Source organism: Dipodomys merriami, unplaced genomic scaffold, assembly GCF_024711535.1.
Source record: "Dipodomys merriami isolate MVZ:Mamm:240054 unplaced genomic scaffold, mDipMer1.0.p SCAF_1842, whole genome shotgun sequence".
Classification (NCBI taxonomy): domain Eukaryota; kingdom Metazoa; phylum Chordata; class Mammalia; order Rodentia; family Heteromyidae; genus Dipodomys; species Dipodomys merriami.
This window is the reverse complement of record NW_027203207.1, coordinates 16,431-29,619: the sequence shown is the minus strand read 5'-3', so window position 1 is coordinate 29,619 and position 13,189 is coordinate 16,431. Positions and strand designations below refer to the sequence as shown.

At 57.0% G+C, this 13,189-nt stretch overlaps 2 protein-coding genes across 2 annotated transcripts in view; both read right to left on the bottom strand.

The window, feature by feature from the left end:
* Positions 1-64: 64 nt before the first annotated feature.
* On the bottom strand, positions 65-3,163 carry LOC138830149 (uncharacterized). The gene is made up of 4 exons (XM_070026582.1): positions 3,145-3,163; positions 1,925-2,906; positions 498-619; positions 65-226 (listed from the first exon to the last, which is right to left on the bottom strand). The coding sequence occupies exons 1-4, from the start codon at positions 3,161-3,163 to the stop codon at positions 177-179; spliced, it is 1,173 nt and encodes a 390-aa protein (XP_069882683.1). The 3' UTR covers positions 65-176.
* The window catches only part of LOC138830147 (matrix-remodeling-associated protein 5-like), a gene marked incomplete at its 5' end in the record, with an annotated part of 26,116 nt that continues 16,072 nt past the window's right edge, over positions 3,146-13,189 (bottom strand). Inside the window, 2 exons of the mRNA XM_070026581.1 lie at positions 3,146-8,037; positions 9,592-10,912. Of these exons, the coding sequence (XP_069882682.1) occupies positions 5,469-8,037; positions 9,592-10,912 (3,890 nt within the window). The remainder of the gene's footprint in view (positions 8,038-9,591; positions 10,913-13,189) is intronic.

The following is a 13,189-nucleotide window of genomic DNA, read 5'->3' as shown; positions in this document are numbered from 1 at the left end:
TTGGAGCTCAGTTCCCCGGATGTTGGGGCTCAGGTTCCCGGATGTTGGATCTTAGTATCCCGGATGGTGGATGTCAGATCCTCGGATGTTGGAGTTCAATTCCCAGAATGTTAGGCCTCAGATCCCCGGATGTTGGATCTTAGTACAATGGATGTTAGAGATAAGGTCCCCGGATGTTAGAGTTCAGTGCCCTGGATGTTGGTGCTCAGATCCCCGGATGTTGGATCTTAGTAACCCGGATGTTAGAGATGAAGTCCCTGGATGTTAGAGCTCAGTACCCCGATGTTGGTGCTCAGTTCCCCGGATGTTGGGCTTTAGATCCCCGGATGTTGGGTCTCAGATCCCCAGATGTTGGATATCAGGTCCACGGATGTTGGATCTTAGTACCCTGGATGTTGGCTCTCAGATCCCCGGATGTCCCGCCCCCGCCTCCCCCCCCACCGCCTCCCCCCCACCGCTCCCTCCGTTCCCCGGATGTCCCACCCCCCCATACTGACCCAGGCGCACAGGGTAGCGTCCCGTCAGGAAGGCTGCGTGGCTTGGGCTGCAGACGGACGCTGCTGCCAGGTGCTGGGTCAGCCGCACGCCATCGCGGGCCAGGCCGTCCAGGTGCGGGATGCTGTGTGGGGAGAAGCAAACTGAGTCACAGCCAAGAACATACGGGGACCTGGGGTCTAACATCCGGGGATCTAATGCCCAACATCCCAGGAGCTAAACTCCAACATCCGGGGCCCTGAGATCCCACATCCGGGGACCTGAGATCCCACATCCGGGGTACTAAGATCCAACATCTGGGGACCTGAGGTCCAACATCTGGGGACCTGGCATCCAACATCTGGGAACCTGAGGGCCAACATCTGGAGATCTAAGATCCAACATCTGGGGCCCTGAGATCCCACATCCAGAGTACTAAGATCTATATCTGTGGACTGGGCTCCTACATCCGGGGAGCTAAGGCCCAACATCCGGGTTCTGATCTCAAACATCCGGGGACCTGACATCCAACATCCGAGGTACTAAGATCCAACATCCAGGGAATTGAATTCCAACATCCGGGGACCTAACATCCAACATCCAGGGATCTGAGGTCCAACATCCGGGGGCCTGATCTCCAACATCTGGGGTACTAACATGTAACATCCGGGAACCTGATTTCCCACATCTGGGGTATACTAAGATTTAACATCCGAGGACCTGATCTCCAACATCCGGGGCACTAACATCCCACATCAGGGGATCTGATCTTCAACATCCAGGGAACTGAGATCCAACATCCTGGGAATTGAACTCCAACATCCGGAGACCTAACATCCAACATCCGGGGACGTGAGGTCCACTAGATGTCTATACAGTTCTCCTGGTGGAACATCTGGGGAACTGAGCTCTAACATCCGGGATACTAACATGTAACATCCGGGGACCTGATATCCAACATCCGGGGACCTGATCTTCAACATCCGAGCACCTGACATCTAACATCCGGGGTACTAACATCTAACATCCAGGGACCTGATCTCCAACATTCGGAGCACTAACATCTAACATCCGAGAACCTGATTTCCCACATCTGGGGCATTAAGATCTAACATCCTTGGACCTGTCCTCCAACATCCGGGGCACTAACATCCCACATCCGGGGACCTGAGCTCCAACATTCGGGGCACTAACCTCCAACATCTGGGGACCTGAGCTCCTACATCCGGGGCACTTAAGTCCAATATCTGAGGACATGATCTCCCACATCCGGGGTACTAAGATTTAACATCCCGGGACATGATATCCAACATCCGGGGCACTAACATCCAACATCTGGGGAACTGAGTTACTAGATGTCTATACAGTTCTCCTGGTGGAACATCCAGGGATCTGAGCTCCCACATCCGGGTAACTAAGGCCCCACATCCGGGCCTCCCCCTCTGCTCACCGCAGGCTGCGGTTCCCGAAGCTGTCCAGGTCGCCCAGGCCCAGGTCATCGGCCAAGAGCAGCAGGAAGTTGGGGCGCGAGGGGGTGGGGCCTGCGCAGGGGCCAGGGGGGAGGAGGAGGAGGAGGAGGAAGGCGAGGGGTGGGGCTGCGCAGCCGCTGTGCGACCTGAGGAGGAGAGAGAGGAGGAGGAGCGGTGGATGGGTGGATGGATGGGTGGATGGATGGATGGATAGGTGGATGGGTGGATGGATGGATGGATAGGTGGATGGGTGGATGGATGGATGGATGGGTGAATGGATGGGTGGATGGATGGATGGTTGGATGGATGAGTGGATGGGGGAATGGGTGGATGGATGGATGGGTGGATGGATGGATGGATGGGTGGATGGATGGGTGGATGGGTGGATGTATGTATGTATGTATGGATGGATGGATGGATGGATAGGTGGATGGGTGGATGGATGGATGGGTGGATGGATGGATGCACAGTGGATGGATGGATGGGTGGATGGATGGATGGGTGGGTGGATGGGTGGATGGATGGGTGGTTGGGTGTATGGATGGATGGGTGGATGGATGGGTGGGTGGATGGATGAATGGTTGGATGGGTGGATGGATGGATGGGTGGGTGGATGGATGGATGAATAGGTGGATGGATGAATAGGTGGATGGGTGGATGGATAGATGGGTGGATGAATAGGTGGATGGGTGGATGAATAGGTGGGTGGGTGGATGGATGGATGGGGATATGGATTGATGGATGGATGGATGGATGGATGGATGAATGGATGGGTGGGTGAGTGGATGGATGGTTGGGTGGATGGATGGATGGATGGGTGGATGGATGGATGGGTGGATGGATGGATGGGTGAATGGGAAGAGGGATGGAAGGACTCCCCCTCCCTCCAGGCCCTCTCCTGACCAACTTGGCGTCCAGGATCCCGTCCTTCCCATGATGCTCCCCGTTTCCTGGAAGAGAATGCTGGAAGCAGGAAGTGGGGAAGAGCTGAGTAACATCCGGCCACCCCAGGGCCAGGCTGCTGTTGCCCCCACCAGTACATCAGCCCCTCACCTCGTCTTTCCAGGCCTGTGGCGGGGCCCTGCAACCCCCACCCCGGGGCATGGTGGGACATCTGGGGGGGGGGCTTCATAGAACAATCGAAGCCCTCCCACCCCGGGTCCCCACACCTCTCCCCGTGTTCCCCAGAGGACGAACTCACATCCACAGTTCTCTGCCATCAGCGCCTGGGCCTGCTGCTCTCCCTGCCAGCCAGGAAGCTCGCAGGGCTCAAATGTCCAAGTCACTCCAGCAGCCAGAACTCCACAACAACCCTCCAAAATAAAAGTCCCCTTGTTCCTTGGAAAGCACAACATTCCCCCCCTCCAAAATAAAAGTCCCCTTTGTTCCTTAGAAAGGAACAGGATGTGGTGCTGAAGGGGAAGGCGGGGAAGGAAGGGAAAAGCCCGGAGTTGCTGGGCTGGGCGCCAAGAAATTGCCAGGCCTGGCAGAGGCAGGAGGAAGGGGAGGCGGGAAACCTCGAGAACTACATGGAAGGCTGCAATAATAGTCAGGACCGTCAGGGAGGGTGGCCTGTGCCCAGAGGGCGTGGCCTGCGCTCAGTAGGCCGTGGCCAGAGCTCAGGAGGGCGTGGCCTGGGCTGGGGAGGAAGTGAGGGACTCAGGAGGGCTTGGCCTGTGCTGGGAATGTAGTGAGGGTCTCAGGGGGCGTGGCCTGTTCTCAGGAGGGCGTGGCCTGTGCTGGGGAGGAAGTGAGGGACTCAGGAGGGCGTGGCCTGTGCTGGAGCTAAACTGAGGGTCTCAGGAGGGCGTGGCCTGCAATGAGGCAGAAGTGAGGGTCTCAGGAGGGTGTGGCCTGCAATGAGGCGGAAGTGAGGGACCTATGTGGGCGTGGCCTGCGCTGGGGCGGAAGTGAGGGTCTCAGGAGGGCGTGGCCTGTGCTGGGAAGGAAGTGAGGGTCTCAGGAGGGCATGGCCTGTGCTGAGAATGTATGAGGGCCCCAGGAGGGCGTGGCCTGTGCTAGGAGCGGAAATGAGAGTGTGGCCTGTGCTGGGCAGAAATGAGGGGTCTCAGGAGGGTGTGGCCTGTGCTGGGGCAGAAGTGAGGGTTTCAGGAGGGCATGGCCTGCGCTGGGGCGGAAGTGAGGAAGAATTCCATCCAGAAGCAGCACGGCTGCTTTATTGCCTCCGAGTCTGGGAAAGGACCCCAACGGCCCAAAGCACAGCTGGAGCCCGGAGCCAAGGTGTGGAGCGCCTGCTCCGCCCACATCTGGGTTCCACCTCTCACATCTGGGTCTCAACCCCTCACATTTGGGTCCCAACCCTTACATCCGGGTCCAAACCCCTCACATCCAAGTCCTGGCGCCTGCCAGTGGGCCTGGAGATAAGTGACATCCTGGTACTCGCCTCCACGTCTGGGTTCCCGGACCTGGAGATCCCTAACATCCGGGTACCCACCCCATATCTGGGTTCACGGACCTGGAGGTCCCTAACATCTGGGTACTCACCCCACATCCACGTTCATGGACCTGGAGGTCCCTAACATCTGGGTACTCACCCCACATCCAGGTTCATGGACCTGGAGGTCCCTAACATCCGGGTACCCAGCCCACATCCGGGTTCACGGACCTGGAGGTCCCTAACATCCGGGTAGTTCCCATTCCACATCTCGTTCCTGGACCATCAGTGGATGTGGTGGGACCTGACATCCGGAATCCCCACACCACATCCGGGTCCTAGACCCTGTCAGTAGAAGGAGAGGAGCGTGACATCTGGGACTCCACACGCCACAGCCAGGCCCATGGATGTGATATCCGGGTCCCGTCCAGCATATATCCGGGTCCCTGCCACAGTCCACACCCGGGTTAATGGACGTGGACTTACATAACATCCGGGTTCCCCACGCAACATCCGGGTCCTGGCCCCTGAGTGGACCTACAGATAGGTTACATCCGGGTCCCCCAGTCCACATACGGGTCCTGGCTCCTCAGTGGAACTGGAGATAGGTGACATCCGGGTCTTCCCATCCACATCCGGGTCCTGGCCCCTCAGTGGACCTGGAGATAAGTGACATCCGGGTCCCTGATGCCACCTTCAGGTGAGTGGACATGGAGGAGGGTGACATCCGGGTCCCCCAGTCCACATCCGGGTCCTGGCCCTTCAGTGGACCTGGAGATAAGTGACATCTGGGTTCCCCAGGCCACATCTGGGTCAGTGGACGCAAACGAGGGTGACATCCGGGTCCCTCCCAGTCCACATCCGTGTACTGGCCCCTCAGTGGACATGAAGGAAGGTGACATCCGGGTCCCTCCTAGTCCACATCCGGGTCCTGACCCATCAGTGCATCTGGAGGAAAGTGACATCCGGTTCCTCCATGCCACATCCGGGTCAGTGGACATGGAAGAAAGTGACATCCGGGTCCCTTCTAGTCCACATCCGGGTCCTGGCCCCTCAGTGGACCCAGAGATAGGTGACATCCGGGTCTTTCCCAGTCCACATCTGGGTCCCTCCCAGTCCACATCCGGGTCCTAGCCTCTCCATGGCCTCTGGTCGGACCGCAGCTTCTGTACAGCGCGCGCAGGTTCGGAACCCCACATCCAGGCATCTTCCGGCTGGGGCCCAGGAGTCTTGCTGGAGCTGGACATCTGGGTCTCACGCGCTTTCCTGGCAACCGAACCCAGCGGCCTAAAGGCAGGAATGAAGCCCCACATCCGGGTCTTCTCGGTCTGTTGCCCGGCAACCGAACGCAGATGCCTAGACGCTGCGGTGGAGCCCAACGTCCTGGTATCTTCACTTGGTTGCCCGGCAACCGAACGCCGCGGCCTAGCGGCGGGAATGAAGCCCCACATCCGGGTCTCCTCAGTCCGTTGCCCTGCCATGGCACCCAGCGGCCTAGTGGCGGGAATGAAGCTGAACATCCGGGTCTCCAGCGCGCGGGGGGCGTGTCCGGGCGGCGCCCCGGGGTGGGAGTGGCAGACGTAGGCGCCGCGGTCGCGCTCCGAGGCGGCGCGCACCTCCAGGCTGCCGTCGGCGCCCAGCGTGAAGCGGCCTCGCCTCTGCGGCCCACGCAGCACCAGCCCGCCGGGCAGGCGCCAGGACACCGGAAGCGTGGAGATGGGGCAGCGCAGCCGGAAGCTGCCGCCCAGCGCCACACGCAGCGCCGCTCCCGACACTGCCCCAGGGGGCGGAGTCGGTGCATCAGGGGGCGCAGTCAGCGCCCAAGATGGCGGGGCAGGCGGGCCAGGGGGCGGAGCTGCCTCAGAGGGCGGAGCCAGCACACCAGGGGGCGGAGCCAGCGCCCAAGATGGCAGGGCAGGCGTGTGATGGGGCGGAGCTGGCGCGCCAGGGGGCGGAGTAAACGCCTCAGAGGGCGGAGCCGACGCCACAGTGGGCAGAGCCCGCGCCCACCATGGCGGCAGCCGCACCCACATCCGGGCTTCGCCCGCCGGGTTGCGCGCCACGCACGCCACGGCGTCGCTGCCACCGCTGCGCAGCGCACGCACATCCGGGATTTCCAATGTCCCGCGCGCATCCACGCTGATCCCTCCCCCCATGCGACTGCGATACGGGACTGGAAGTACCAGCCCGCCCGGAAGTTCCCACAGCAGGCGGGGCTCGGGGACGCCATCCGCCTGGCAGCGCATGCGCAGACGCACCACGGGGGAGACCCGGATGTCGTCGTTCACGTCGTCATGGACGTCAGGCGTGACCCGGATGCGCGGCGCCCGCAGCTGCACGTGTAGGCGCACGGTGGCGCGCCGGCCCCGCCCCGCCACGCACGTGTACGTGCCTGCGTCGGCCCGCCGTGCTCCCCGCAGGCGCAGACGCCCATCTGGCAGCACCCGGAAGTGGGCGTCCTCCAGGCCGGAAGTGAAGGCCACGGGCTGCGAGGCCGGCGTCAGCCAGGTCACTGCGCGCAACCCCTGGGTCACGGGGCACGTGAGGGTCACGGGGGCGCCGTAGGGGACAGAGAGTTCGGGGGGTAGCGGGGCGGAAGTGGGAGACGAAGAGGAAGCAGGAAGTGAAGGGGAAGCCTGAAGTGAAGCAGGAAGCGAAGGGGAAGCAGGAAGTGAAGAGGAACCAGGAAGTGAAGAGGAAGAGGAAACAGGAAATGAAGAGGAAGAAGGAAGAGACTGAGAGGAAGAGGAAGAAGGAAAGGAAGAGGAAGAAGAGGAAGCAGGAAGAGATGGAGAAGAGGAAGAAGAAGGAAAAGAAGAGGAAGCAGGAAAAGAATGTGAAGAAGAAGGAAGAGACTGAGAAGAGGAAGAGGAAGGAAAGGAAGAAGAGGAAGAAGGAAGAGACTGAGAAGAGGAAGAGGAAGGAAAGGAAGAAGAGGAAGAAGGAAGAGACTGAGAAGAGGAAGAGGAAGGAAAGGAAGAAGAGGAAGAAGGAAGAGATTGAGAGGAAGAGAACAGGAAGGGATGAGAGGAAGAGGAAGAAGGAAAGGAAGAGGAAGAAGGAAAAGAAGCAGAGGAGGAAGCAGAGGAAGAGGAAGAAGATGAAGGATGGTGAGAGGAAGAGGAAGGAAGAGATGGAGAGGAAGAAGGAAAGGAAGAGGAAACAGGAAAGGAAGAGGAAGAGGGAAAGGAAGAGGAAGAAGTTGAATGATGTTGAGAGGAAGCGGAAGAAGGAAGTGATTGAGAGGAAAAGGAAGGAAAGGAAGAGAAAACAGGAAATGAAGAGGAAGAGGAAGAAGGAAGTGACTGAGAGGAAGAGGAAGAACCCGCCCCAGGCTCCGCCCCCCCACCCGTGGTCACACATCCAAGGTCTAACCCAGGCCCCAGGTCCCAGATCCCCACACTCCCATCAGGCCTCACGACCCGAACATCCGGGTCTCCCAGGACACCGGATGGGACATGGAGGCGGTGGTGGGCAGTGCAGTCCTCCCTGGGGTCGGCGTCCTGGGTCACGGGGGTCACGGGAAGCCGGGGTTGCAGATAGGAGGCGCCTGACCCAGCCGCCAACTCCACGCGCAGCCGTGCATGCGCGTCGCCTGCCGCGTTGCGCGCCACGCACACATACTCCCCCGCGTCGCGTGACGTCACCGGACGCACGGAGAGCGTGCCGTTGGGAAAGGCGCGGACCCGGATGTCAGAGCTGGGGAGGGGAGAGGGAGGGAGGGCAGGAAGGAAGGAGGGAAGGGTGAAGGAAGGATTGGAGGGAAGGAAGGAGAGAATTTAGGGAAGGAAGGAGGGAAGGAAGGATTGGAAGGAAGGATTGGAGGATAGGAAGGATGGAAGGATGGAAGGATCGGAGGGAAGGAAGGAGAGAATTTAGGGAAGGAAGGAGGGAAGGAAGGATTGGAGGGAAGGATTGGAAGGAAGGATTGGAGGATAGGAAGGATGGAAGGATGGAAGGATCGGAGGGAAGGACGGAAGGATTGGACGGAAGGAAGGAAGGATTGGACGGAAGGAAAGATGGAAGGATTGGAGGGAAGTAAGGAAGGATTGGAGGGAAGGAAGGAAGGATTGGAGGGAAGGAAGGAAGGAAGGATTGGAGGGAAGGAAGGATGGAAGGATTGGAAGGAAGGAAGGATTGGAGGGAAGGAAGTATAGAAGGATTGGAGGGAAGGAAGGAAGGAATGTAGGGAAGGAAGGATGGAAGGAAGGAAGGATTGGAGGGAAGGAAGGAAGGATTGGAGGGAAGGAAGGAAGGATTGGAGGGAAGGAAGGAAGGATCGGAGGGAAGGAAGGAAGAAGGGAAGGAGGGAAGAAAGGAAGGAAGAAGGGAAGGAAGAAAGGAGGGAGGGAAGGAGGGAAGGAAGGAGGGAAGGAGGGAAGGAAGGAGGGATGAAAGTAATAGGAGGAAAGACCATAAGGAAGGGAAGACAAATTTGAAGCCAATGTTAGTTATTCGCACATGTGACATATGCATCCAATACTCATCTTGTATCGATCCCTGATCGATCATCTATGATCGATCACTAGGGTTCTACCTTGCGATCTGGCAAGCCAGGACCTATCAATTACCTATTCACTGCTAATGGATCTACCATCCCCACCTCATCTCTATCAATATTTAATCGATAATCGATTTGTTATCTATGGTCTACTGTGTCTATGTCATCTGTCTAATCCATCCTCTATCAATTAACTATCAAGGGGTATCATCTTTATCCCAACTATGGGTGGATAGATGGATGGGTGGATGGATGAGTGGATGGATAGGTGGGTGGATGGATGGGTGGATGGATGGGTGGATGGATGGGTGGATGGATGGGTAGATGGATGGATGGATGGGTGGATGGATGGGCGGGTGGATGGATGAGTGGATGGATAGGTGGGTGGATGGATGGGTAGATGGATGGGTGGATGGATGGGTAGATGGATGGATGGATGGGTGGATGGATGGGTGGGTGGATGGGTGGGTGGATGGATGAGTGGATGGATGGGTGGATGGATGGATGGGTGGATAGATGGGTAGATGGATGGGTGGATGGATGGGTAGATGGATGGATGAATGGATGGGTGGGTGGATGGATGGATAGAAGGGTGGATGGGTGGATGGATGAATGGGTAGATGGATGAATGGATGGATGGGTGGATGGATCGATGGGTGGATGGATGGGTGGATGGATGAGTGGATGGATGGATGTGTGGATGGGTAGATGCACGGGTGGATGGATGGATGCCCCCCACTTCCCACACTCACCTGCTCCCAGCATCCACCAGTCGCCCATCTGGCAGCCTCCAGAACACGCGTGGGGCGGGGTCCCCACGCGCATGGCAGTGCAGCGTGAGGTCAGCGCCGTGGGGCACGCGCGTGGCAAGCGGGCCTCGGGGTCGGACGCTGGGAGGGAGACGCGCGTGCGCGGGCGTGACTTCGACGTGCACAGTGCGTTTCGCGATGCTCAGCGTGTTGACGGCCACGCACTCGTACTCACCAGCATGGCGCGGGGCCTGCAGGCGGCGCAGCACCAGCGTGCCATTGGGGAGGACGTAGATGTCGCTGAGTCGAGGGTGCGTGTGCACATGCACGGGTCTCACGTGGGTCCCGTCAGGCAGACGCCAGTGTAGGGCCGCAGGGGGCCAGGCCTGGGCTGTGCAGGGCAGGTGCAGGGTGAGGCCCGCGTGGGCCGACACCAACTCCGTGGGCGCCTCACGCAGCACGGGGGGAGCGGGGGAGGCGTGCATGACATTTCCACGTGTGTCAAAGCCACGCATGTGCGCTTCATGTGTAACAGGTGAGTGTGGAAGGGATGTGATCGTGTCCCTTTCACGAGTGATATTTCCACGTGTGACCATTGTGTGAGTGTCAGATTCATGCGTGACATTTACACGCGTGTCAGATCCATGCATGTGCGGTCCAAGAGTATCAGGGCCATGCAGAAGGGACCTGATCGCATCCATTCCATGCGTGACATTTTCATGCGTGACATTTTCACGCGTGTCAGGTCTATGAATAATGGACCTGATCGTGTCCATTCCACGCCTGTCATATCCAAGCGTGACATTTGCACGCGTGTCTGATCCACGTATGTGCATTCTAAGAGTGTGAGGTCCACGCAGAAGGGGTCTGATCGTGTCCCTTTCACGCGTGACATTTCCACGTGTGACCATCATCTGAGAGTCAGATCCACGCGTGACATTTCCACTGGGGTTAGGCCTATGAATAACGGACATGATCGTGTCCCTTTCATGCGTGACATTTACACGTGTGACATTTACACGTGTGACATTTACACGCATGTCAGATGCAGTTATGTGCGTTTTACGCGTGTCCAGTGAGTGTGGAAGGGATCTGATCGTGTCCATGTCACATGTGACATTTTCACACGTGATCATCAAGTCAGTGGCAGGCCTACGCGTGTCCAGTTTGCTCCTGTGAGGTCCACGCCTGTCCTTTCCACGCATGACCATCGTGTGAGTTTCAGATCCATGTGTGACATTTCCACGCGTGTCCATCGTGCCAGCGTCAGATCCACTCGTGTCCGTCCCATGCGTGTCGGGCGCCGCTGGGGTCAGCTCCACGCCTGGGGATGGACAGACGGACGGAGGGAGGGACAGAGGGACAGGGCGTTGGATAAGGGCCCCTGTGCTGGTCGGAGACAGTGCTCTGTCCCTCTGTCTGTCTGTCCGTCCGGCTGTCCATCTCTCTGTCCGTCTGTCTATCCATCTGTCTGTCAGTCTGTCTATGTCTGTCTGTCTGTCCCTCTGTCTGTCTGTCTCTGTCAGTCTGTCTGTTCGTCTGTCTACTTGTCCGTCCGTCTGTCCATCTGTCCGTCCGTTTCTCTGTCCATCTGTCCGTCCGTTTCTCTGTCCATCTGTCCCTCTGTCTCTCTGTCCCTCTGTTTGTCCATCTGTCTGTCCCTCTGTCTCTCTGTCTGTCCATCTGTCTATCCATCCATCAGTCCATCCGTCTATCTGTCCATGTGTCTGTGTCGCTCCGTCCACCAATGTATCTGTCTGTCCATTCATCTGTCCATCCATCTATCTACTGTCTGTCTACCTACCTGTGTATCCTTCCTTCCGTCCATCTCTCTCTCTCTCTCTCTCTCTCACTCTCTGTCTATGGCTCTGTTTGTCTATCTGTCCATTACTCTGTCTGTCTATCTATGATTCTGTCTATTTGTCCACTGGTCCATCCATTTAGCTATCTGTCCATCTGTCTGTCCACCTGTCTCTCTATTTATCTGTCTGCCTGTCTGTCAGGTGTCTGTCTACCTATCTGTCTATACATCCATCAGTCCGTCCGTCTGTCTACCCACCCACCTGTCCATGTTATCTCTTTCAATCCATCCATCCATCCACTCGTCTATCCATCCATCTGTCCATCTGTCTCTCTGACTGTGTATGCCTCTGTCTATCTGTCCATTGGTCCATCTATCCATCTGTTCATCTGTCCATCTGTTCATCTCTCTGTCCATTCTTCTGTCTATCTGTCTCTATGGCTCTGTCTATCTGTCCATTGGTCTGTCTATCTATCTATCTATCTATCTATCTATCTATCTATCTATCTATCTGTCTGTCTGTCTGTCTGTCTGTCTGTCTGTCTGTCTGTCTGTCTGTCTGTCTGTCTACCTATCCATCCATCCAACCATGTATGTTTCTATCTGTCTGTCTGTCTATCCATCCATCTGTCCATGTATCTCTCTGTCTGTCTGTCTCTCTATGGCTCTGTCTGTCCATCCTTCCATTGGTCGGTCTGTCCGTCTGTCTCTTTCTATCTGTCCATGTCTCTGGTGTCTGTCTGTCCATGGCTCTGTCTATCCGTCCATCAGTCTATCTGTCTGTTTATCCGTCCATCAGTCCATGTATCTCTCTGTCTGTCTCTCTATGGCTCTGTCTATCTGTCCATTGGTTTATCTGTCTGTCTGTCTGTCTACCTATCTATCTGTCCATCTGTCCTTCTATCTATCTACTATCTGTCTACCTGTCTATCCGTCCTTCTGTCCGTCCATCTGTCCACCTGTCTCTGTATCCATCCGTCTGTCTGGTGTCTGTCTACCTATCTGTCTATACATCCATCAGTCTGTCTGTCTGTCTACCCATCCATCTGTCCATCTATCTCTTTGTCTATGGCTCTGTCTGTCTATCTGTCCATTGGTCTGTCTATCTATCCATCCAGCTTTCTGTCTGTCTACCTATCTATCCATCCATCCAACCATGTATGTTTCCATGTCTGTCTGTCTCTCCATCCATCTGTCCATGTATCTCTCTGTCTATCTGTCTATAGCTCTGTCTATCTATCAGTCTATCTGTCTATCTATCTGTCCATCTGTCTGTCTACTGTCTACCTGTCTATCCGACCTTCTGTCCATCTGTCTGTCTGTCTCTCTATGGCTCTGTCTATCCGTCCATTCATCCGTCTATCCACCTATCTGTCTGTCTGTCTGTCTATCCATCTGTCCCTCTATCTGTCTGCTCTATGTCTGTCTGCCTGTCTGTCCGTGCGTGTGTGTTTGTCTCCCCAGTCATCCTGTGCCCCACACGGCCAGGAACACAGACAACAGACAGACAGAGTAAAGGACTTCGCCCCATGACCTCTGACCTGTCCATGCCCTCTGCCCTCCCAGTGACCCCTGACCTCCCTGTGACCTCTCCATGACCTCTGACTACTCTGTGACCTCTGACCTCCTGTGACTCCTGGCTTGCCCATGACCTCTGACCTCCCAGTGACCCTCCCGAGACCTCCCCGTGACCTCTCCATGACCCCTGAGTTCCCCATGACCTTTGACCTCCCATCCACTTCTCACCTGCCCATGGCCTCTCACCTCCCCGTAACCTCTTCATGACCTCTGACCTCTCTG